Raw genomic sequence first — 26,073 nt, 5'->3', positions numbered from 1 at the left:
GGTATTTTTTTTTTAAACCTGTGGAGAAGAGCAGGACATTTGCATTAGATATTTATAACAGCTCTGTAGCAAAATATTATTCTGATGTCGAGAATTAAAAGTTTAAAAATCTAACTCCTTCAAAGTACACCAAACCCAGTCCCAGAAGTTGGCAGATGACATGCCGTCTTTGCCAATGTTGAAAGGCATACCAATGTCCACCCTTCAGTCCTATCAGTTTCTCTGTTCATATTCCAAACTTAAGTTCTCACTTAGAAATTAGTCTGTGACAGAAGATGCGGATACACAGTTAAGAAGTGAACATGTTTCGAGAGCATCCTGCAGTGTTTTATGGCGGAAGGAATATATGCAGGACCTCATCATTTTTCCAATGAAATACCTCTTCACCCGTCGTATGGAGGTCCATCTGCTGGCTTCATAACTAAGCCTGTTATGTTATTCCAATATGATTTAAGACCTATATGTTCATGCATATGAAACTTAAGTATCCAAAGTGCCACATCACTGACTAATGCACTACAGTCTGGGTATCAAACTAACAATACATCACTCTGCAGCACATGGTATAATGTGATAAACAATCGATGAAGCTCCAGCGTTTGAGTTTAAAAGTGTGATTATTTCAAACTTCTGGGAACTACAGGACATAACACCTACCTTTAAATGTAAATATAAATGCAGGGGATAATCAGACTGGGTGTTTAGGACATGGTCCCTAGAACTCATATTCGTCCTTTTTCTGATTGGGAATATGGAACCTGCCTTTTTTAACCACCAGGATTGTCTTTGTGATTTCAACATATCAAATGGATTTGTGTATGTTTTTCTCCATTCTGTAGGTATTTTTCAAAAATTAGACATTACCAAATCATTAATGAAAACATCTTACTGAAATGCTGGTTTCCTAGTTGAAGGCTACATGTACACTATATATCACACTACGACATCACACTATATCCTATGTGTTTATGCAATGAGTCTATCTTAAGGGAATTTTCTAATCAAAAGTATGCTTTCATATTTCGGAAAGTCAATTTCCATTAACAATTTTATTTTTGAATATTACAGTTCGAGAAAAAATAGGACCTATTGCCACTCCTGATTATATACAGAATGCTCCTGGGTTGCCCAAAACCCGTTCTGGTATGGTATATAGTGTAAATACATCTATCCACTATTAAACATGTTTAACTCTGTTGTATTCAGTTTTTGATTTCCTGCCTTAAAGGTAAAATTATGAGACGCATTCTGAGGCAGATTGCCCGAAATGAGAAGGATCTTGGAGATACGTCAACTCTTGCAGATGGGGCAGTTATAGAAGAACTCTTCAACAACAGGTGTAAAACAGCTTAAAACAGAGATTCTGTTCCTCAATTTAAATTGCAATGTAAAACTTGTAATTTAACAAGTATATGTGCATGCTTGGGGAAGAGCAAACAAGATCTATGGGATGCCTGAGTCTAAAGGACCAGAAGAAGCATAGATTATGGTGATGAATGATTGACTTGTGGGTGATAGTCTTGTTGCTTTATCTTTTTTGATGCATATCTTTTATAAGGGAAATAATATGAATAAACTATTCATTAGCAATAAGGTTGATTAAGTTGTAACTTTTTTAAAAAGCACCACTTTGAATATCTTTGTTTTAATTGCATTGTATTATCTGTATTTTTATATTTTTTACTTTGCTTTGGAGTCAATATAACAACCAAACATTCCAAGCTATTTTAAACACAAGTTTGAACAAATTATATTTAACAAATATACAACACTTATGAAAATTAGTTGATTGATAAGTATTTCCATTGTGGATAGCAGAAAAATATCAGGCTGTATTTTGTATTTTTGCTTTCCCTGTCCAATGCCATCTAAAATTTCAATTGTCCCTTTCTGTCTGGAGTGTTAACAGTTATGGACACCTTACCTTAAATACCTTTTTTTTTATTGTGAAATTAGAGAAGATTTACTTTTTGGGGCAGAAAATAAAAAAGTGCATTATCCTTTTAATCCTTGAAGCATTAGTCCCAGCATTTCTTCAGGTAACTATGGAGATCCTGTTTATTTACCAGACAAGAATTTTAAACCAGGTGAGCAACACTTGTTTGTGTGGAACAATTAGAGCTGTACAAAGCCATATTTTTTATTGAACAAAAATGAAGCTATTTATGTTTGCAAATGTTGTACCTTGTACACTGGCAGTGCATTAACTGTTAAATGTGGTGATGTGTATACTCCAATTAAAGCTTTTCATATAAATCAAGTCCAGATTAACTATTGAAGAATTGTTTGCAGTGAAGTGTTTTCCTAGGCAATTTTTGGCTCCCAAATTCATATGCTTACACATACCCAGTGACAGCACTCACTTGAATAGTCCTCCACGTCAATATTTTACTCCCAGTTAGAATTAATTATTCTTAGCTCCAACCTCCATTTTGTTCAACATTGTGATGGCTAAAATACAATTGCGACGCCACAATGCCGCAAGTCTTGTGCAATTACTTCAGTATTCATAAGAGTAAGTAAGCTGTAGCTTTCCACTGTTAAAGGTCCCCATGAACAAAACCATTATTTTACCTAGATTAAATCTCTTGCATCTAGTACATTTTTCTGTTTGTCACACTTCCTGTGCAGCAATTTTGTAACTTCTGGGTATTACTTGCTATGTGTACTTAGCATGCAGTCCTCCAAACACTATATGGTATCGCTGCTTCTATAAGATCCAACTCCAATATCTGATTCTCTGTGTGCTTCCTATAAATTTTATTAATCAGTTCAATGCCAGGTAAAGATAATTTCATTTTATTTGATTGTACCCCAATTCAAAGTTTATTTTACCCACCAATCTACAAGGAGCCAATCTTGTTTTCCCTTAGAATTGTGGTCTCCTTGCCTGTTCTATTCTATGAACACCTCATTCATGTACCTACTTCCAATAGTGAGCTGAAGTAGAGTGGGGTTGTAACAAACAGTGGGGATAGGAAAGTGAGACAGAAAATGAGGGTAAAATCAAAACATAAAATTCAGTTTGTGAATCCAATAACTGATTGCAGCCTCGTAATCCATCACCTCAAAGGTAGTCCATAGCCTTTGCAAGATTCCTCCTTTGTCAGCATCCAGCACCTAAAAATGTGACCTGCAGCTCTTGTCAGCTCCCTTTCCTACCACACCACATTAAGTTCCACCCAAAAAGAAAGAGAATCAGAAGAGTGTAAGGAGAGAGATGAGATGAAAAACAGGTAAGAGAATATGTTCAGATTTACTGTGAGCAATGCTATGGGAGCAGCAGACGTGTTTTTATGAAAATGTTTCTTGAGCAAACTAAATAGCAATTCCTCCCTCCAGTGTCCCAGTATATAGTCCACATATTCCAGTTGCTTCACTATTATTAAAGCACTCAGTTTTATCATATTCTAAATAAATTTGTTCCTTTTTATATTTTAAGTTAATTTGGCAAAACTCGACGTTAAGTGAAATATTGTGTGATGAATTGCAGTTTGACACTAACACAGTTCTAGTAATTTTAATTATGTTTTCGGGAAATAAACAGCATAAATACATTTATTTGTCTTATGTGTCCTTTAATTTATGAACTACTTGAGAACTGAAACACCAAAGCAGTGGTTCTTAAAATTTTTAGTATGCGAACTACTTGGATGGGGCAGAAGACCCTACAGACCGCCTATAGGTCCTATTCCACCCACTTTCGCTTGCCACTGCAAAAATTGATGCATATCTTTTGTAAGGGAAATAATATGAATAAACTATCCATTAGCAATAAGGTTGATTAAGTTGTAACTTTTTTAAAAAGCAACAAAAAATGCCTCATCAGAATTAATGGGAAGAATTGCATTGCTTTCAATTAAACACCAATGAGGTGATGTCTGGTTCCATGTTAGAGAGCTTCAGTCTCATGTCAGGCTCTGCAGTCAGCTGATGATTCCTCGGTTTTCAGCCACACAGGTGTGGAAAATCCAATCTCACAGCTGTATGTTAAAATCTTGCTTATAAAACTACATTGCTGTCGCTCGTGCTTATGACAACTTGTGTTGTGGTGTTGCGCATCAGTGATTTATATTTTGGACCAGCCTACTGACCGCACACTTTGAGAACCGCTGCACTAGAGCATTAAATTCCGAACTAAGTAACCAGATCTCCAAATAGTAAGACTCAACACAGCAATTCTACAGCTGTTTCACCTACAGGGAGAGGGGGTTTAGCTGAATGTGTGAACAGGAGGAAATATTCCCAGCTCTGTTCAATGCACTTATGTATACTTTTGCAGGGAAGAATGGTGGAACATGAAACAACTCTTGAATCATTCTTGATTGTACTCCATACACTATACCTATACATAACCAGTTTATCAGAAAGGCATTGTTATGGTAGCATCGCCATTCCTAACCACTTTGTTCTTGTGATGTCTGTTAGACTGCATCATTGCTGCATGATGAGCCTTTTCTTCCATCTACTATGCTTCGCTTAAATTTATCAGATACAGGTCCATGTTTAAAATTCTGCATTAAATACAGGTATACCTCTTGCCTAGATTTCAAACCATGGCTTTTTGTCTCGTAGTTCCAAGGTTCTGTGAGGTAGATACAGGATAAATATAGTTTTAAAAAAAATCATTGGAAGTTTTCACTTACTGCACGTCTGTTTAGACTCTTCCGACAGAAATGGTTCCTGCATTATCAAAGCCATGATGATTGAATAATGTAGTTCATAACATGAGACTGATATCCTGCAGTTTTGCTGGATCATCAAGTTTTATTTATGCTTAATTTACACCTCCCTCACATTAAATGTTCTGGTCTAACATAAGAAGTAAGCCAGTTGTCTGTGGTTTCTTGCGATTTTCTACTGAATCTCAGTCCTTTTAGAGAGTCCAGGATGAAAGAAAAAAAAAGACTTGTATTTATATAGGGCAAAATTTTCCCCCCATTGGGAGAGGCAGGGGGAAAGTGTAGGAGCGGGCGTGGGCGGGCAGCCCTCCGATCGGCACCCCCATTTTTCGTGGGCAGGCCAATTAAGGCCCGCCCAGCGTGACGTCCGCACGGAAGCGCTGTGCACTCCCTGAGCAGGTGGGCAGGGAATGGCGCGCTCCTTCACGCGCGGAGAGCTCCGGTCTCCTTGAGACTAAGTGCTGCCTCAGGGAGATCAGTTCCCAAAGTGAAAAAGTTATTCTTTAGAAAATTTCATTGACCATCCATGTCCCCTCATGTGTCACTATCATATGAGTTGAGATATCGACATAACTTTAAGTAAAAGTGAATTTTAATTCAGTCATGAAACTTCATCCTGCCGGTGGACAATGTCACATGAGATGGGACATGTTAATGAATTTTATTTAAAAATTTTATTAAACTTTAAAAACTTTCATGAAACCTCATCCCGCCCATGGATGAGGTTTCATGATAAATGCGAAGGCCGCCTGGGCTCTTTACCTGCCCGCCAACCTTAGGGTTGGACAGGCAGCACAGTTAAGTATTTTAATTGATATTTAAATGGCCTTAACAGGCCTCTGACAGTTCAGCGGGTGCGCTGCCGACTCTGCTGTGCGCCAGTCAAACTGAAGATCGGAATGACATGCAGTGACATCAGGACGCACGCCCGACGTCACCACGCGTCATTTTACACATCGGCGAGCAGGGCTTGCCCCCGCTTGCCGACCCAAAGATTCTGGCCATGAAGTGTACTCACTGCCACATTTCCCATAACAGTCAATTTCTGCATTGCAAGCTCCCACGAACAACAATGTGAAAATGACCATTTAATCAAGTTTTGATCATATAAATATTGGCCTGGAAACTAGAGATAACTGCCCTGCTCTTCTTCAAAATAATGTCATGGGATCTTTCATGTAATTTAAGAAAGCAAAAGAAGAATCGATCTAATGTCTCATCTGAAAGATGACACTTCCAACAGTGTCAGTACTGCACTGGCGTGTCAACCTTGAATTTTGTTTAAAGTGTCTGGAGTGAAACTTGAACCCACAACCTTCTGACTCAGAAGCAAGGGTGTGACTGAGCCACGGCTGCCACTTGATGTGGAAGAATTGATGGCTGAAGTAGTTTTCTTTCAGAACCGAGATATTTTTTGCTTAAAATAAAGTTTTCACATGGCTGGCATCATTAATACAGCATCTACACAGCTAGCACATTGGCATGTAAACTCCAGTCAACTCTCATACAAGGAGAAACATGTATTAAACTCTCTTGTAGAAGAATATTTTGTGCCAATCACTTAAATTAAAAGCATTTGGCAATTTATTCCATGCTCTCAGGCAGCACAGTTCAAAGAAGAAAGGCATCTCTCACCTTCACTGCCACATCTTCAAAGGAAGCAACTAACCCTATCATTTCTATAAAATATAGACTTGGCTTATGACACACAAAAAATTGAGGATTATCTAAAACAGGTAAAACAAGCAGCAGTGATCAATCAACAAATGCTATTTGTTACAAAAATTAGGGAAAAGATACAGTAACAGCATTCAATTTTATAACAATCTTCAATTATACATGCTGTAGATCTATTATCTGCTTTCCTCTTCTCTCCCACATCATCACCCCCTGTGATTATTCTTCAGGCAGGGAGGTAGAATATTCTGGATCAACAGCATCTCTTGTGATTATGAAGAATACAAGCTCTGCAGGTGAATGACTGGACGTTCATTTTCTCACAATGGAAACCTTTAGAGCAGAAACCTTGCGTCCAATGGAACTGGGGAAATCTGGTAGCCAACTTCAAATTCCTGCCACGGCAAAGATTCAAACTTCAGCTGGAGGCCCACAATTCTGCCTCTAAATCAGCTGAAACTACTTATGCCTGTATTTTAATTCCGGTAAACTGCGTCAATTGTCATAAATTAAGGCCATTTCCTAATTTTCATTAAATACTGTGAATAAAAATATTAGACACTTTCCCAAGGTTTGGGCTTCCTTGCCATTTGTGAAACAGTAGGCATGCTATTGGTTGACGTAATGTTCCATTTATGAATGTCAGGAATTTCTTGTCCACTTTGCACAAGGTGAAGTACTTGAGAGAAAGATAGGGTGCAGCTTTCTTCATTCATTTCTGTGGTCATAGAAGAAAGATTTGCAATGTCACCAATTGTTCTATTTTCATGGGATGCCTTTGTTTGACTGTTCTCTGTTAGTTCATAAGGAGCATTGTGAGCTTTACCTTCTATTTCTTTACTAATCTGAAAATACAGTTTTGCATCCTTCATTTTCTCTTCTTGTTGATCTATGGGTGGCGTGTGACAGACGTTTGTGGTTTCTATTGTAGCTGATTGGTCATTTTCTCCTAGATCACTCGGAGTCTGTCTGAGTAGCTTCTCAAAAGCCTTTGTCATATCTTCCTCTGCAGCTAAGTTATTCTGATTCTTGGCATCAGTAATTTGTGAGGAAAGCCATTCTTTGTAGCTTTCAAGGTCAATGGGTCCAATAAACCTGGAAAAAGTTGGGATTTTTATATATCATATACACATGTATATATACGGAGTGCTAATCCGTCAAAATAAATACAAATGTTATTTCCTATCCTAACGCAAGCAGGAAGTAACAGTGTCACAATATCCCCCCAAAAAGTGGAAACAGTGAAGTAAACTTAAAAAAGCTGCATTTTTATTTTTATATAGCAGTGTTTTCTGAAATATGTTTTAAGGCAGTACACTTTGACATTGATAATCAACCCCATCCCTCAGGTACTTGATGTCAACCTTGGTTTTGTCACCACATTATTATCTCTCATCTTATTAAAAAGGAAAACATTGTATGTAATTTGCACAAATAGGATTCCTTGATTTTGAGTACAGGAATATTGCTCCTTTTTTGATGTAGGATGCAGGCTCAATGGATCAAATGGCTCTTTCTGTGCTGTACTATTCTATGATTCTATGATGCTCAGTGTCAATCAAAATGGAGAGTTTTTCCAGGTTATCATTTGTATAGACACCATTGGAAATACTGGAAATCTCCATTCTTCCACTATTTTTGTAGGTTAAGCATCATAGGTAGAGAAAAACACAGGCACAATTATTTGGATAACTATGGTAATAATTTGACATTAATTTTTAATTAGTTGCATAAACCATCAGACACATCAGCTACCATACAGTAACTCATAATATGCAACAGACACAGTTAGTATGGGACTTACATTGGTTCAGTTGGTGTATGGGTGGAAGCAAATGTTCTCCACCTGTTCCTACTGAATCAAGAATCAAATGGTGTCACTGTCACACCAAAAGGTGAAAGTGTTAACTCTAAACTTTGCACAGCAATTATTTTTACAAACAAAAGTTAGCTGCTACTGCACCACAGATAAGTAAACTTACTTGGGTATGGTGATGTTTGCAACACAAAGGAGGGAGATGGGAAAAAGGAGGGAAATAGTGCTGTGTTTCTTTTTGATGCTGAAAATTTAAGCCGCAAGATCTAGGCCCACTTTCGGCTAATCTGATCAATGTTTTCCAATACCTCAAAATACAGTAGGCTGCAGCATATAGCAGAAAACTTTTATACAGTAATACCAAATTGTTGCATTCATACAGAAATAAAATAATAAAAATAAATTGTGTAATCTTCACTTTTTTAGTGCCTCTTGTTTCAAAGCATTTCATACGATGCTTTTGAAGTATAGTGATCTCATAAACAAATACAGCAGCATTCTATGGTAGTGAAGACCCATAAGCAATCATAAGATGAGGAACTAGTAAATTTTATTTTGGTGATATTTTTTAAGAGTTGACTGTCTTTGAGGACACCTTTCTCTTCATATCTTTTAATATCTATTTGACTTACTAGAACTGGCGAATAGGGCCTCAATTTAACCTCTTACTGTTGTGAATATCTAGTTCATGATCCGTGTTTTAGTATATAATTTCTAGTTTTAGGAATTAAAGTTTAACTGTAGAACATGGGATAAATAAAAGTAAAGCAGCTTGGAATCTATTACACTTAAAAGTTAGGGCAATGTTAAGAGGTTAACAGCTAGAAAGGTAAGATCTTAAAACATTAGGTGAGCTTACTTAGCTGGAGAACTGAAGACATGATGTCTATTCTGCTTGCAAAGAAGTGTAGTCTAGAGAGATGTTTTTGTTTTGGGAGTTATGGCTAAATTAGTTTAAAAGCAGTCAGTGAATCCTGAAAGGTTATAAAACCCATTTACTTAATCAGATCAAAAAAAATTTGTAAATGAGGGATAATGAATTTGAAGGTCAGTTTGATGAGAGCCCAGAGCAGGCTACGTCATAATGGAGATGGATAGAGCTTAGAAACATTCTCTGGTTTCAATTATCTGGGTGTTTGCTGGGAGAGATTTTTAGTTGCAGTTTGAACCTCATGTAGTTTGCAGCTCTCTGAGAGAGGTTAGCCAAAATAAACGACAGACCTGCACAGTAAGCAGAGTTAAACACCAACTTAATCATTGACCACGTGGAAGGTGGGTGAGGCTTAATCTCAGTTTGAATATTGAAGCTAGTTGGAGAATCTACAGCAGGTCACAGTGCCTTATTGCAAAAGAAAGTAACCAGCAGATTAGATTGGAAGTTTTAAAAAAATTCTTTCATGGGATGTGGGTCACTGGCAAAGCCAGCATTTGTTGCCCATCCCCAATTGTCCTGAACTGAATAGCTTGGCAGTTAACAGTCAACCACATTGCTTTGGGCCTGGAATCACATGTAAGCAAGACCAGGTAAGGATGGCAGATTTCCTTCCCTAAAGGACATTAGTGAACCAGATAGATTTTTAACAGCAATTGATGTTAGAGATGAAAACTGAGACTAGTTTTCAACTCCAGATTAAATGTGAATTCCAACTGAATTTAATTTAAATTCCACAAACTGCCATGGTGGGATTTGAACCCATCTCCCCAGAGCATTAGCTGGACCTTTATATTACTAGTCCAGTGACATTACCACTGTACCACCATCTTTCCCCTGAAATATTGGAAAAGTAACCAGAATGAGTGATTGAGGTCCCCACAGTCAAGCAGGGGAAAATGAAAGTTTTAGCTTTGAGAATAGCTGGAGCTGAGAAGAATTCTCTAAAGGACTATGGCAAACTTATGGGTGGTCCCTACATAAGTAAATAACTAAGATTGATTTGTCTTATAAAAGATTTCTTGACGGAAGAAAGAAGCAAACCTGGTGCATACAGACATAGATATAAACTCTATTATTAAGCTAATGGTGCTTGTTTTATTAATTCTCTTATATACAATAAAGTTTGTTTTGTTTAAAAAAAAGTGAAATCTTGTGGCATAGTTCTATTGTTTAAAGCCAAGTACTCAGATTTATTTTTGAATGTTAATGGTCCCTAATTGGATTGTAATACTATCAAAGGCAGACAAATCCTACAATGCAACATTCCTTCTGTAGTGCATCCAGAATAGTGCTAAAGCTTCTCACATGCAACTGGTGGAATCACCATTCAAAGAGTAGCTGTGTGTCTGTGCTGTAATCAAAAGGGTGTCAATGCACTCCATTTTATAATAAGTTGCATGCTCACTGTAATGCATATGAGGAGCTCCTTGTACCTGCTACTAAGCAAGCAAGGGGGTAAAGCTGTTCTTGTCAGTTGCTTAACAACCAACTAATGACTATCTTCTTTGGAGGGAAGTGTGCAGGGTTGTTTAGACAAGATGATGACTCAAAATTATATGCCGGATTTGGGGCTCTCTAAGATTTAGCTTTGCCAATCCATACCTATGTTCTTTGGAGCCAGGTATTTGGGATATATCCCCACAGGAAGAATGTACACACCACGTTGGGCAAATGCATTCGCAAAACAGGTGAGTATAGGTTTCTCCAAACCTTGAACCGGAGACCACTTTTGATAAATGTTTGTGTTTGGCAGAATCCAGATCACCAAAAAATAAATACTGATATTAAAAACGTAAAAGGTCCTTCATCCTTAAAGAGTTCTAACTTATTTTGCTGTTCAGTTGTTTTATGCACTTCCTACTGCTATCTTTACTAATTTGTTTGTCCCTGTCTCACAAAAATGGCCTCTCTAACTTATTTTCAAAAAACACCTTTAGTATGAAATGTAGAAACCAATTAGCAAAGCAGTGCAAACACACAGGAACAGGGTTGTATATTTAGCATTACCACAACCAGGATCTGATGACAGATGTAGACCCTACATTTTAAAAGCGTTGTGATACTGCCCATTTTCTGCAACTTAGTGCAGCCAACAATGGTTATCAACCACACTCTTCATGTTAAGAGACACTTCTGACTGACATCACTTTTTAATTCACCAATTTTTTTTGTTTCTCTTTCGCTAATTTGTATTACACCATAACCTGCCTTTTCCCTTGACAGATGCTCACTGACTTGCTATGCATTTCTGCCATTTCCTATTAGCTCCAGATATCTGTCATTGCAGACTTCCTTTTTTTATTGAAAGTGTCCACGTGTAGAGAAACTGCTGTCATCCAGGAGAAAAGATCAGCGCTGTCTCTCCCCGCAAAACAGCAGAACAAAGGAATGGAAGATAAAGCATTTCAGAGAGAGGTAGAGTCGGATAGAAATATACAAACAGGTAGAGGGGGAGGAGCTGTTAAGAACAAAGTTTATGACTAACAAAAGTGGCAAATGCGCTTAAGCAACTGGGGTTTGACCTTAGAGGTGGTGGAGCTGATTAATGCAGTGGTGGAATTGAAATCAAACTCTGCCAAGTCAGAGACTGAGGCACAATATAGCCAGGGCGCATGCGCGACTGGCTGGACGGGTGTGGGGCGCATGCGCGGTTGCCAATGGAGGAAGATAGGTGGGGGGGGGGAGAGAGGGGCACTGAGGCTGTGTGCGGCCTGCGCCCGGACCGCCCTCTCTAACCCTCTACCTGGAGTAATAGTAGATCTTCGCCTCGAGGAGCCGCTCTTCCGATCCCCGCACCGTCTCTCCAAGCTGAGCCAAGCCTCGTTGAAACACCTCATCAGCTGCGAACTGATAGCAGTGGAACTGCCTGCACTGGGTCTCCATCTCTCGGTGACCCCGCGACACCCCATTCACTGCCGTCGCCCGGCGCCCCCGGAGAGCAGACAGGAACCGCGGCCCTGCGCCCCCTGCCGCCCGGAGGATCGCCGGGACTCTCACACCCTGGGGGTGAACCTGGGAATACACACGGCACCAGGCTTCCCATTGTCTGGACCGTGGAGATTGCATTAGCCTCTCCCTCTGGTAGTCACATAGCTACCTATAGCTGTGCCAGTTACTACACATTTATGGTATAATATGCTGACATTGTGTTACTGAGACCAAAAATAATAATCCTAACAAGTGGCGTTCAAACCACTTCAATTTTAGAATTTGAATTCAGTTTCAAAAAATTAGAAATGTAAATCTGATATTAGTAAAAGTGATCAGAAAGCATCAGGCTATTGTAATTTAAAGGAAGCAACCTGCACCCCTTACCCGCCTAGCCAAAAACGTGACTCCTCTGCCCTCACCCCACTCCTGGGCTCCCACTGTTTTCCCCATGCAGGCTCCCAACTCAGACTCTCGATCTCCCTCACCTCCCTGCACACTGTTCCTGGAGCACCAGTGGGCCCTGTTTCTTTGTGGTTGTGGGTTGTTGACATCACCAAGCTGATGTCAGGGAAGAGGGGTGCTGCTCCAGTGAGTTTAAAAGGGCTGGGCTGCTTGTAGCAATGCTAGAGTTCCATGTCCCATTCTGAGCAATTCGAGAGAGTTGGCAGCCCTACAATCAAATGGTTTCTCTCGGCTTCCCTATGGAATGACCTACATCTGTATCAAGCTATTGTCAGCAGTTCATCTGGAAGTCCTGACACCAAGAGACTCTCAAGGCCAATAAATATTTACTTTGCCAGCGATGCAAATATCTTGATATTGGATAAAGAAAAAACACCCACTGGACAGATTTAACCTTAGCATAGACAGCCTGAGTCTCGGTTTAATGTATTGTTACAGACACAGGATTATTGTATTTATTTCCTCTTACCACCTGTCTGTTTTGAATTAGTTTTTAAAATATGCAGTGGCATGTTTTCCCAATCCCTTTTTTGTGATCCAATTTACTAATAATCCACAGCAATCTCGTTAGGATTAACTCAGAAGGTTAATTTATTTTTCACATTCAAGACCCAGGAGAAGGAGTGTTCACAGCGTCCACTCCAAACACACACACACAGATACAGTAAAGGGGGGGATAGAGTAAAGGAGTTTTGCAGTACAAGAACCACTGAAATGAATATTTGTTCAAATGATTTCCAGAGTCCAATGAGGAATTTCTTTCACTTTTGAGCTAGGTGTTCGAGTTCAGCTGGCTGACGACCGGAGTTGTACTATTCGCTTTTCAGTTAACCGCAAGATGAATTAGGTACGCAGAGACTGGGCCAGTTCTGTAGGCGATGGTACAAAATCTTTCAGCAGAGACAGGCTTCGAGGTACAGGCTGTTGTTCTGCCTGGAGGGGCCTGCTTCTTGGTGGCTCACCAGTTGGATGTTAAAACAGCAGATGACTAGTTCTCAGTTTTCAAAGGCATAGAGGGATTTCAAAATGGTCACAAGTCATGTGACCTTCCTTCTCCACAATGACTTCAAAGGGGATGTTAATCAGCATCTAGAATTGGTTTTGATTTCAGGGCTGATAATGTCCCAGTTATTAGTGGTTGAAAAAGCTATAATCTATGTTGAGGGTCTGGTTTTTGGGAATCCATTGTCTAGTCAGACCCACTGACTCCACTAACAAGGTAAGCTTATCAGATGCAAATGACATCCCTTTTGAACTTGGCCTGGTCCCGTCCCAGGTGTGATATGTGTCTGTTAGCAACTCTGTAGTCATAATGAATTCTGATGTGCAAGTCTCCAGGCCACTTGTGATTACAAGAGGTTTGTACAATGAGGTGTGAGATTCCAGAGCTGAGCAAAGAATCCTTTTGTTCTTGAAACTCCTGGTGTGTTTCTCAGGCAAAGGGTCAACCCTGTGGTCAGGTGACTTGTAGCAGCCACTTTTTTGGTTCAGCAAAACGTCCATTTTTAAAAATAGCAATAAGGATAAAATTATGAGCATACGATGTTGGAGTTCTTCTCATGTCGTAGAAACCAAACAGTATTATTTGAAGACTTACCTCTTTTTGCAGCACTCACACATTGCCATACTGAAACATTATGAAAGAATTCTTATTTATATAGCGCTTTTCACAACCTTAATATGTCCCAAATCACTTTGCAACTATAAAACATGCTTTTACAAGTGTACTTACTGTTGTAATGTAAGGAAATCAATTTAGACTGTGTAGCTAATACTTAGGATGATGCTTGAATATTAATCCCATTGACTAAGAAATAAGAGTCCCATTTATTAGGACTGGAGTCAAGCTGACATTGTGATCAATAAATACACTGTTAACTATGGATTTTTCTCAGGGTATCATCTTTAGGTAATGTTATGTGGATAATATTTATAATATTAGCAAATGTCAGTCTTCCCTAGTTAGGTGTGGAGCAAAGTTGCAATTCTCTCTCTATGCATAATCATAGAATGATGTAGCACAGAAGGTGGTCATTTGGTCCACCATGTCTATGTCAGCTCTTTGAAAGATCTATCCAATTAGTCCCACTTCCTTGCTCTTTCCCCATATCACTGTCATTTTTTACACTTCAATTTTGTAACAAATTCCCTCATGAAAGTTATACTGAATCTGTTTCCATTACCCTTTCAGATCATTCACTCCAGATCATTACCTTTAAAATGCCACACAGATGCAACTCTTAATCATCTAATTGGCTAATATGAAAATCAATGGTTTCTGAAATAATACAAGACTATAACGCACGGCTCTAATCTCAAAGATTTCTCAACTGGCACTTGTTACAGACTTACACACAGTGAAGTGCACACATCCAGATAGCTGAAAATGACCTTCACAATCTCTTTCTCTGGTTGCAATTTTTAAAAAAGCTTAAGGGCAGAATCTTCTGTTCGGCGGGGGTGGGCCCTGCACGCCAACGCATAAAAATGACACGTGGTCACCACACATCATTCTGATCTCTAGTTCGGTGGGCGCGCACCAGAGTCGACTGCGCGCCCCGTTGAACTGTCAAAGGCCTGTTAAGACCATTAATAAACTAATTAAAGTAATTGTCAGGGCTGCTTGTCCAAACTTAAGGTTGGTGGGCAGGCGAAGAGCCCAGGCGGCCTTCGCATTTTCCATGAAACCTCATCCACGGATGGGATGAGGTTTCATGAAGGGTTTATTACATTAATAAATTTTATTTTAAACATTTGATAAACATGTCCCAGCTCATGAGGGGACGTGTAAATGACTTTAAACTTTTTTTTATTTGCTCTGTGCCTCAGGGAGATTTCTGCACTCTTTTGCACGCACGCGAAAGAGCGCAGGCCCCGACTCTCCCTGCTCCCCCCACTCGCTCAGGTAGCGCTGAGCGCTAGCGGGCGCGTGTCACACTGGGTGGGCCTTAATTGACCCGCCCACATAAAATGGCGACATGTAGCCAATCGCAGGCGGCGATTGGCTCCATGCCTGCCCGCGGCCGCTGCCGACCGGCCCATCCGATGGGCGGAAAATTCTCCCCGAAGAGATGTGGTGGAGTTACATCACCCTCCCATTCATAACTTGTTGCATGCATCTTTTTGGCCAGACCATAGGAATTGCCAGATGAAAAAAGACCATAGTTGATCAAACCTTCGATCATCCTGAGTGTCATATGAGGCAATGAGTTGTTGATTAATTGTAGAAATAAATCTCTTATCAATTGACCTATAACAGACCCAGACCTGAAATTAGGAAATACACGGTGGTGTAAAGCATTGGTCCAACTTCACCTGCTGCTGCCATGCTTGCTACACATGGGAAATGGTAGTAGCATAGTGGTTACGTTATGGCACTAGTAATCCAGAGACCTGGATTAATGATCCAGGATCAAATCCCACCACTGAAGCTGAGGAATTAACATTCAGTTAATGAAATAAATGACATCCAACTTTGGGTGATTAGAAATTTCCTGCAGCAAAATATTGGGAAGACTGAAGCCTATGCCCTGCCACAAAATCTGTACTCTGGCTGCTGTTTCCATTTGTGGCAACTGTCTTAGGATGAGTAAGGTCCTTCAGAATCTTGGTACTGTGTTTGACCCGAAATGTGTTTCTGACCATATATCAAGACCATCACAAGATAGTCTACATCCTCCTCCATAACATGGCTTGACTCCAACCCTCAGATTGTGTGCTACTGACACCCTCATCCATGCCTATGTTACCTCAAGACTTGACTATTCTAATACACCCCTGGCTAATCTTCCATCTTCCACCTTACATAAACTTGTGCTACTTCATAACCCTGTTGCCCATTTCTTAACTTGATCCTAATCTCATTCACCCATAATCCCTCAACTCATTGCTTGACTGGGAGCCAATGTAAGTCAATGTCTAGATTTAAAATTTGCATCCTTGTTTCCAACTCCTTTCATGGCCTCGCACCTCCCTAACTCAGTAACCTCCTCTGCTCCTAAAAGCCTGTGAGATCTCTGCACTCCTTCAATTCTAGCCTCTTATGCATCCCTGATTTTAATCACTCCGCTATTGGCAGTCATACTTTCAGCTGTCCTGGCCCTAAGCTCTGAAATTCTCTTCCTAAGCCTCTCTGCTTCTCAACCTTTCACTCCATTTTAAAATGTGCCTTAAAAGCTATCCCTTCAATCAAACTTTTGGTCTGTGTCCTGATATCCCCTTCTGTGGTGCAGCCTTTTTATTGATATCACTCCTGTTAAGCCGTGGGAGGTTTTATTAGGTTAAACGCGCTATATAAAAATGTAAGTTGGTTTTTCTGAATTTAACTGCATTTTTGAGGTCCAACTTTTTCCAAATGAATTAGTTCCATTTTTTAAACACTTAAATTTAAACCTGAAAATTTTAATTAATTAAATTAATTGTCAATAGAAATTGACTTAAAGATGCTTAAATATTTGGATAGATCTACATCTGAATAAAAGCTGTGTTTTTTTTATCCTTTTTTAAATCATACACCATGGACAAATTCCCATCCCAACCAGCAGCTGAGCAGGGGGCAGAGCTCCTTCTACTTACCAGAGGCCACTGTTTAAAAATAAGGGGTCGTTCATTTAAGACAGAGATTAGGAGAATTTTTTTCTCAGAGGGTCGTGAGTATTTTCTCTTCCATAAAAGGCGATGAAAGCAGAGTCTTTGAATATTTTTAAGGCACAGCTAGATAGATTCTTGATTAACAAGAGGGTGAAAGGTTATCGGGGGTAGGTAGGAATAGAGTCATAGTCAGAGTCACCAAACACATCTTCCCTTCACTCCCCCTGGCGGCATTCCATAGGGATCGTTCCCTCCGTGACACCCTGGTCACTCCTCCATCACCCCCTACTCCTCAACCCCTACCTACGGCACCTTCCCATGCAATCGCAAAATATGCAACACCTGCCCCTTCACTTCCTCTCTCCTCACCGTCCAAGGGCCCAAACACTCCTTTCAAGTGAAGCAGCATTTCACCTGCATTTCCCCCAACTTAATCTACTGCATTCGTTGCTCCCAATGCAGTTTCCTCTACATTGGAGAGACCAAACGCAGACTGGGCGACTGATTTGCAGAACACCTTCAGTCTGTCCGCAAGAATGACCCAGACTTCCCTGTCGCTTGCCATTATAACACTCCATCCTGCTCTCTTGCCCACATGTCTGTCCTTGGCCTGCTGCATTGTTCCAGTGAAGCTCAACACAAACTGGAGGAACTGCACCTCATCTTCCGACTAGGCACTTTACAGCCTTCCGGACTGAATATTGAGTTCAACAACTTTAGATCTTGAACTCCCTCCTCGATCTCCACCCCCTTTCCGTTTCTTCCCCCTCCCTTTTGTTTTTTCCAATAATTTATATAGATTTTTCTTTTCCTACCTATTTCCATTATTTTTAAATCTATACCTTTTATGCCCTTTTAGTCTTATTTCACCCCACCCCCACTAGAGCTATCTGTACCTTGCGTGTCCTGTTATCCATTCTTAATTGGCACATTCTTTTAGATAATATCACTACCTTCAACACCTCTTTGTTCTTTTGTCTGTGACATCTTTTGGTTATCTGCTCCTATCACTGCTTGCTTGTCCCTACAACCTCCACCCCCCTTAAACCAGCTTATATTTCACCCCTCTCCTATTTATACTTAGTTCTGTTGAAGGGTCATGAGGACTCGAAACGTCAACTTTGTTCTTCTCCGCCGATGCTGCCAGACCTGCTGAGTTTTTCCAGGTATTTCTGTTTTTGTTATAGAGTCATAGAGTTTCACAGCATAGAAAGAGGCCCTTCAGCCCATCATGTCCATGCAGGTAATCAATCCGCTATCTACTCTAATCCCATTTTCCAGCACTTTGCCCGTAGCCTTTGTATGCTATGCTGTTTCACGTGTTCATATAAATACTTCTTAAATGTTGTGAGGGCTCCTGCCTCTATCACCCTTTCAGGTATTGAGTTCCAGATACCCCCTACCCTCTGGGTGAAAAGATTTTCCTTGAATCCCCACTAAACCTTCTGCCTCTTACCTTCAATCTATGCCCCCTGGTTATTGACCCCTCCACTAAGGGGAAAAGTTTCTTCCTATCTACGCCCCTCAATTTTGTACACCTCAATCAGGTCCCCCCTCAGCCTTCCCTTATCTAGTCTCTCTTCAAAGCTGAAACACTCCAGCTGTGAGGTTGAGGTTACATTCAGATCAGCCACGATCTTATTGAATGGTGGAGCAGGCTCGAGGGGCCGAGTGGCCTACTCCTGCTCCTAATTTGTATGTTCGTCTGAAACCTTGCCAGAACTGTTTGTGGGAGTCATGCTATATGTTGGATTCACCTTAGTTTATGATGTGGCACAGGTCAGCATAGAGATTTACACTCACTCTGAAATAAGCTACTTGTCAATTGACTAACACTGGATCAAATGGTGGTTTAGAATAGAAATTTGAGAGAGTGGGTATTCATGAATATTTTACAGTGCACATTGCATACAGCATTTGTGTTCAATGGTGGAACAATGTTAGAAATTCTCCTATTGGTTATAGATAGTTTTAAGGTGTGATATGTTGTTTATAGTATCTTAAACTTTCAGGGGCATTGTAACATTCTTGTAGTAAGATTAGTTTATTTTTTAATTATTATGGATAAACTGTGATAGCACAATTAACAGTAAAATCAATACTTTTTGTTTACAAAAGGACAAAGCTTTCAAAAAAATGTTTAACAGTTTATTAAAAAATGCAGAATTGCTTTAGATCACATCATAATGTCATAGTGGTGAACTGCTGCTAAGGATTTTCTCACCTTGCCTTCTCTCTCCAAACGAATCAAATTTATTAACATACTGTAATTAAGTCAGTTCCCTTTGAAGACTTTCTGGAGAGGTCAGCATTACAGTAAAGTGTCCCTGATATCTTTGAATTTCCCCATTTCTAATGAAAATAGATCAATTAGTTTAGGCAACGAATCGTTGAATTATACAGACTGGGAAAGCTCAAGTTCATTCTTCATGTAATGAATTTGCTGACCTTGGTAGCAGCATGAGATATGGCCTCGTTGCCACTGAGTTAGGAAGGGAAAAATCCTGTTTGCCATCCAGTGAACTTTCCCGTGAGTCCACTGAGTGTATCAAATTGGATACGGACAGAATTAGGCTCAGTAAGGCCCTGGTTGGATAAGTTGTTGACACCATCTGCTGAGTTCCACGCGAATAATCAATGGTAGGGCAAGATGCTGACAGGTGACTGGTTGCATATTGTATCCTTGGAAGGAGTCAACACTCTGGGAGAGGAGGGAATAACCAAAAATAAAAACAAGGGAAATTTTGACTGACCTGCCTAGTTTAGAAAAAATGTTAATGGAAAGTTAAATATTATAACTAGTGATAATTGTTTCAAAGTGACTTAAAGAAGTTGAAAATCTCATTGGCCAGCAGAAGAGTCTGCTGTTAATTACATCTTAGAATTATCAGTAACAAATGTCCAAACACTTCAGGAGAGAGTTTTAAAACACTTTAAAAATATGTTCCATAATTCAGTGATTAATGACACAAAGTGAAAGCTCAACACAATCCCAACTACTTTTCTTTGCTCTCCAATTTTCTCCTCTCCTCCCTTCTGTTGATTCCCGGCCGGGGTGAAGTTTGTTGGGTACCAGATATTCCCTGGTATTTTTTGCCCAAACACTAACCTGTTATTCATTTGTGAGCATTGTGACAATGGCAGCTGGTTAATCAACTGGATGATATTATTCTTGTGTTCATTTATAACTGATCCAATGGAAATATAATTATCTGCATTTTTGGGAAAACTACATATGGAAGAAATTGTTACATGTGACAAGTATAATTCACCAATTAACTGACCAATTGAATGAGGAGGTTTTCTACACCAAGTCTCCCTTCTCTGCCACTTACTGACTGGAAGAACCACAAATAGTGCTGAATAATGAATTTTAAAAATAGATTTGGTTGTCTTGCATTAAAATTCACCCTGTTGTATGTTAATGAGAAATCCATGTCAAAATAAATTGCAGTTTAATTAATGAGTGTTTCACTTGAAGGTGATATAAACTATCAGATTATTATCTAGTTTTGAAATTCAACAAAGAAAAGACTAGGTTTCCTGTTTTTTTTTTAAAGACTTGAGAAATAAACTGCAAGCATGAGAATGTACGATATTGGTAACATTAAATTTCCAGCACCCCAAATCCAGCTTTAGACATGTTGCTGCATCATTGAAATGTTCTTTTAACCCTTTGTTTTCAAAGTAACTTGTTAAAACAACTAATCTACTATAAAATGGATTTGTAGTGAAGTCAGCACTCTGCTGACAAAACAGAGTTGAAGGCTGTTCACAATGTGCAAGACATCATACTTCTGAGCTCAAGGGTGTCGTATTGGGGTTACCCCAAAGATGCACTGGGGAAACCCTTCGGAAGTTCACAGGTACGGTATAGTTTAGAACCATAGAAAAGAAGCCATTCAGCCCATCGTGTCTGCACCGGCCAAAGAAAAAAAATAAAATTTAGCCGCCTTTTCTAATCCTACCTTACAGCACTTGATCTGTAGCCTTGCAGGTTATAGCACTTCAGGTGCAGATCCAGGTACCTTTTAAATGAGTTGAGGTTTTCTGCCTCAACCACCAAACCAGGCAGCAAATTCCAGACACCCACCACCCTCTGGGTGATGAAGTTTTTCCTCATGTCCCCACTAATCCTTATACCAATCACCTTGAATTAAGTGCAAAAATCTCCCAGGCAATTGCCCTGCATTGGGAACCATCTGAAAATACAATTTAAATTGCAAACTACAGATAGTTCCGACTGGGTTACATCAATGGTTATACAGAAAAAGTTAGAAGAGTTAAAACCTCTTCTAACTTTTGGGTAACTATTATACAGGCCCACAGGATTCCCCCCACACCCCCGACTACTCCCACCCACAGGACTTCCCCACCTCCCTGACCCCCCACAAGGGTCTTTCCCAAACCTGTCCGGCTACTCCCCCCTACGGGACTCCCCCATCCCAACCCCACCGACCCCCCAGGTGTCTCCTGTCATGACAGTGGGTTACAGCCCCGAATTACTTATGGGCATATTGAACTTTTTAAGGAAGAAATGTGCTTGTTAAACTGACATACAAGCAAAGACACTGAGCAAAAGATGGCTGAGAATGTAAAGTAACCACCTTCTGGAAAACTCTTATGTGGATTATACTTGACTGCCTAGTCCTGAGAGAACATGGAATATCACACCTAAAAAGGTTTCAAGGCTTACTTCAGACAGAGACACTTGAAAGGAAGAGATGAAATGCAAAAGACTGAACTTTAATTTTCAGTTATTGTGGAGACAATGGAGACTGATTGCCATATCTCAGCAGACATCCAAAACCATCACTGTTGAGTTGTATTTCAGAATGTGTAAATGATGTGAGTTGAAATAAAACAGACTGAACGAAAGACATGTTTTTTCCCTTCCAGGAATACACAAGGAAATGTGTTAAAAAGCTAGCTGCAGACCTGATCTATGTGTGCTAGTCTGCTAGTGTGTTCTAGTGTGCCAGTGTGCTGTGAGAGTCACAGCAGAAGAAGATTAACTAGGCATCCCTGCAGCTTGCAGCAAAGGCTCTATCTCTCTGTTACTGGAGGCAAGTCAGCAAAGCCACAATCAAAAAGGAAATAGGTCAGCTTCTTCAGTCAACCTGCAGAACTAAGTGTCTCTAAACCAACTGTTAAACTGCCAAAGTCAGGTCTACTGGAGTCATGCAACATTTTGCCATCTATGCCTCACGGACAAGCCAAAGATTGATGCGTATATATTTTTTAACTTTAATTTGGACTCAACTTCTCATTTCTGATCTGTGTGTATGTGTTGTGTTTTTATTTTTTTGGGGGGGTTTTTAGTAACTAATAAACTTACTCTCTCTTTGACTCAAGAAAGCCTGGTCAAACTGGCTCCTTCTAAAACATAACATTTGGACTCAAAAAGGTATCCATTGGTGGGGGGGGGAAGGATCCCTTTTAACCTTCTTGCGATCAACTGAGGTGTTTGAATAAAGAAGGGGAGACAGGTCATTCCTCCTCACCCCGAAGCTTAACAAAGTTGGGGTCCCATTCAGGAAGTTAACAAATTGGGGGACCTGGCCTGGGAACTGGTCGTAACACTCCTCCTCCCTCCCCTCCCCCCCCCCCCCCCCCCCCCAACCACCACAGGACTACCCCATCCACAAGGGACTACACCCCCAGACAGGAACTCTCCAACCCACAGATTCCCCCACCCCCATGGGGACTCTTCCCCCCTCACTACCTGCCAGGCTCAATTCTCACTCCCACACCTGACTCAACACAATCCCCCCATGGCTGACAAATCCCCCCCCCCCCCCCACCAAGACCTGACACCCAGCACAAACCCCGCCCCCCTCTTCCCCCAGAGAGGCCCGACACCCCCTCACCCGCACCTGAGACAAGACCCGACCAACACCCACCCCGACCCCACCTTCCCTGAGGCCCAACTCAACCCAAGGCCCAAACCCCCCCTCGACCTCTTTCACCTGACCTCCCACATCCCCATAAACCGCCCCCCCCTCCCCTCCTTTACCTTATACACTTGCCTTCTCCCTGGCCTGACAAAAGTCCTTACACTTCAATGGACATTTAACTTACCTGGTTTATAGCAGCTAGTGCCGTAAAAAATGGGGCAGGGCCTCTTTCCTTTCAACAGAGCTGCCCTTTGATGCTGAGCCCGAGGGACGCACTGCACTACTGTGATCTCTCTCTCCTCCCACCACCCCACCTCACCCCGGCCTGAGTCAGAAGGTCAGGAAAGGCAGAATGGAAAAAAAATTCAGGTAAAAAACAGGAGCAGATTAGTAATCTGACACTGATTGCCACTCTGAGGAATTTCAGGCCCCACGTCTCCTTCCACATGATTATTTGGTTTTAATTTCAAATCTGTTTCATTTTTAGTCTTTAATATTTAATAGCATTAGTGAGCTTTCATGTTAAATTATGTAGTTCATACATTGCTACAAAAACAGATGCATGACACTTTTGGCAGTGCAGTTGGAGGCCTGTAGGCTGAGATACAGGTGCATCAGTTCCTGATCTTTGCCAGTTGTTTCCAGGGCTTGTTAGTTACCTGGGGTGAGCCTTATCTGAGGAGAAATCTGCATCCAACCCAGATTTGATCCCCTGCTTCAGAGGAGCAGGAACATCCTGCACTGGCAGCACCAACCTATCCAGCCTCAGTTGGAGCTAGTCTAAACGTGGGAGGTAGGTACACACAGTGAGGTGAGGCACACTGGCTGCCTGAAGGGCGTTGGTAGGCCCACAAGTGGACAGTCAGAATATTCTCCTTTAGCATTGATGCCGTGTGCCTCTTAAGATTTTTGTCATGCAGGTGCTCCTCCACCACCCCCTTAGAAGTGATAAATATGGGTTCAACTGCTGTTTCTTTCTATATTTGACAGCTGCCAGTTATGATCAAAGCCAAGGGAAAATTTCCAAGCTGTTCTATTCCAGTTGAATTTTTAAAAAAATGTTTGAATTGTGAATTTATTTTCAACATTCTACCTCTTCTTGGGTCAAGTTTCCTTCCTACTGTTGCCTGTATCTCAATTGTTAGCACTGTTTTTAGCAAACCTGACTACAACAGAGCATGTTTTTAATTTATTATTTCATGGGATGTTTGTGTTGCTGGCAAGGCCAGCATTTGTTGCCCATCCCTAATTGCCCTTGAAGCTTGCTAGGCCATTTCAGAGGGCAGTTAAGAGTCAGCCACATTGGCTGTGGATCTGGAATCACATGTAGGTCAAGCTGGGTAAGGATGGTAGATTTCCTTCTCCAAAGGACATTAGTGAACCAGATGAGATTTCCTAACAATTGATGATAGTTTCATGGTCACCATAGACTAGAATACAATTCCAGATTTTTTTTATTGAATGAGTTTAAATTCCTCCAGCTGCCATTGTGGGATTTGAACACATGTCCTCAGAGCATTAGCCTGGGTGTCTGGAATACTAGTCCAGTGACCACTATGCCACCATCTACCCCTACAGCACCCTGTAACATTAACGGGATTGAATACAGAATGTATCTGTACAAACACATTGCAGGGCACGGTATAAAAAAAAATGTTGTATTAAAAGAACTGTGAGTGGTGAATGCAATAATGTAAGTGACCTATGCAACTGAAATCACTATAATTTTTAAGCTGAGAACTTATAAAGCATTGTGGTGTTAAGTTAAACAGGGACTGCTGTTGCTATCATTTGGATCATGTCAGAAAGGGCCTGATGTAGCTATTCACTATATCACCATACAGTAACCTCTTGGCTTAGATTTTCCAGGCATAAATTTTATAGATATCTCTGAAAACAAAAGAAAAAATTAAAAGCTGCAAATTTTTAAGAACGGTTGAAAAAATAAACACTATTGTATTTGAAGAAGGGGGTTCAGCCACACTTTAAAAACTCTTATCCTGAGAACAGACTGAAGCAGCTGCTTGGGGTTTAGCACTAAAAAGGACCATCTTTTAAAAAAGGACAAATGTAATCTAACTACAAACTCATTCGTCTTGCCCGGAAAAAATAATTGCAATGCCAGCAGGAACAGTGAGGAGGATTACCTGTACATCAATAATATGGTAAATAAAGCCCACATTTCTTTAGAAGGGGATAATCTTGTCTGACTAATCTCTTCAATTTTTCTTAACAGCGATGTCTTAAGTGGACAGTGGTAAACCATATGATATGGCCAACGCAAACTGGAGGAACAGCACCTCATCTTCCGACTAGGCACTTTACAGCCTTCTGGGCTGAATATTGAATTCAACAACTTTAGATCTTAAACTCCCCCTCCCCCCATCCCCACCCCGTTTCTTTTCCCCTCCCACCCGCCTTTTTTTTAAATAATTTATATAGATTCTTCTTTCCCCACCTATTTCCATTATTTTTAAATCTAAAACTAAAACCTTTAGTCTTTCCACCCCACCCCCACTAGAGCTGTACTTTGAATATCCTGTTTTCCATTCTTAATTAGCACTTTTCTCAGACAAAGACCACCACCTTCAACACCTCTTTGACCCTTTTGTCTCTGACATCTTTTGATTATCTGCTCACACCACACCCTCAATGTGTCTCTTCCCCCCCACCCACCTTAAACCAATTTATATTTCTCCCTTGTTGAAACTATGCTTCAGTTCTGCCGAAGAGCCATGAGGGCTCGAAACGTTGACTGATTTCTTCTCCGCCGATGCTGCCAGACTTGCTGAGTTTTTCCAGGTAATTCTGTTTTTATTTTGATATGGTCTGCTTAGATTTCTAAAAATTCTTCAATAAAATTGCTCAAGTAAGGCCATCACTGAAACTGAATTTAACAGAAATTTAGTTAAAAATCTGCTTATCAATTCGTTGAATTAAAAAAAGCAGTAAGTGCTAGTCAGCAAAGAGAATTGGATATACACTCGTAAACAAACACTTGTCAGGGCTATGGGGAAACAGCACAGGAGTGGGGTTAATTGGATGGCTCATTCCAAGAGCTGCACAGGCACAATGAGCTGAATG

At 40.5% G+C, this 26,073-nt stretch overlaps 2 protein-coding genes across 4 annotated transcripts in view; one reads left to right on the top strand and one right to left on the bottom strand.

The window, feature by feature from the left end:
* Nucleotides 1-2,260, top strand: part of acss2 (acyl-CoA synthetase short chain family member 2) — an 86,354-nt gene extending 84,094 nt beyond the window's left edge. For all 3 annotated transcript variants that reach the window (XM_078555128.1, XM_078555129.1, XM_078555127.1), the window contains 2 exons: nucleotides 1,069-1,143; nucleotides 1,229-2,260. In XM_078555128.1, coding sequence (XP_078411254.1) covers nucleotides 1,069-1,143; nucleotides 1,229-1,353 — 200 coding nt within the window. In that variant the 3' untranslated portion in view covers nucleotides 1,354-2,260. The remainder of the gene's footprint in view (nucleotides 1-1,068; nucleotides 1,144-1,228) is intronic.
* A 3,983-nt stretch (nucleotides 2,261-6,243) lies between these two features.
* LOC144688494 (uncharacterized) lies at nucleotides 6,244-12,026 on the bottom strand. The gene is made up of 2 exons (XM_078555130.1): nucleotides 11,853-12,026; nucleotides 6,244-7,454 (listed from the first exon to the last, which is right to left on the bottom strand). The coding sequence occupies exons 1-2, from the start codon at nucleotides 11,990-11,992 to the stop codon at nucleotides 6,914-6,916; spliced, it is 681 nt and encodes a 226-aa protein (XP_078411256.1). The 5' UTR covers nucleotides 11,993-12,026; the 3' UTR covers nucleotides 6,244-6,913.
* Between the last annotated feature and the right edge of the window lie 14,047 nt (nucleotides 12,027-26,073).

The sequence above is a fragment of the Cetorhinus maximus genome, chromosome 13, assembly GCF_964194155.1.
Source record: "Cetorhinus maximus chromosome 13, sCetMax3.hap1.1, whole genome shotgun sequence".
NCBI lineage: Eukaryota > Metazoa > Chordata > Chondrichthyes > Lamniformes > Cetorhinidae > Cetorhinus > Cetorhinus maximus.
The sequence above is the reverse complement of the archived record's forward strand: the minus strand, read 5'-3'. Positions and strand labels throughout refer to the sequence as shown.

What these genes read in the sequence shown, in the direction of transcription:
- LOC144688494 (XM_078555130.1), bottom strand. Translation starts at nt 11,992, where the DNA reads ATGGAGACCCAGTGCAGGCAGTTCCACTGCTATCAGTTCGCAGCTGAT. An exon ending in AAGATCTACTATTACTCCAG is followed by an intron (nt 7,455 to 11,852) that starts GTAGAGGGTTAG and finishes AACTTTTTCCAG; the next exon opens with GTTTATTGGACCCATTGACC.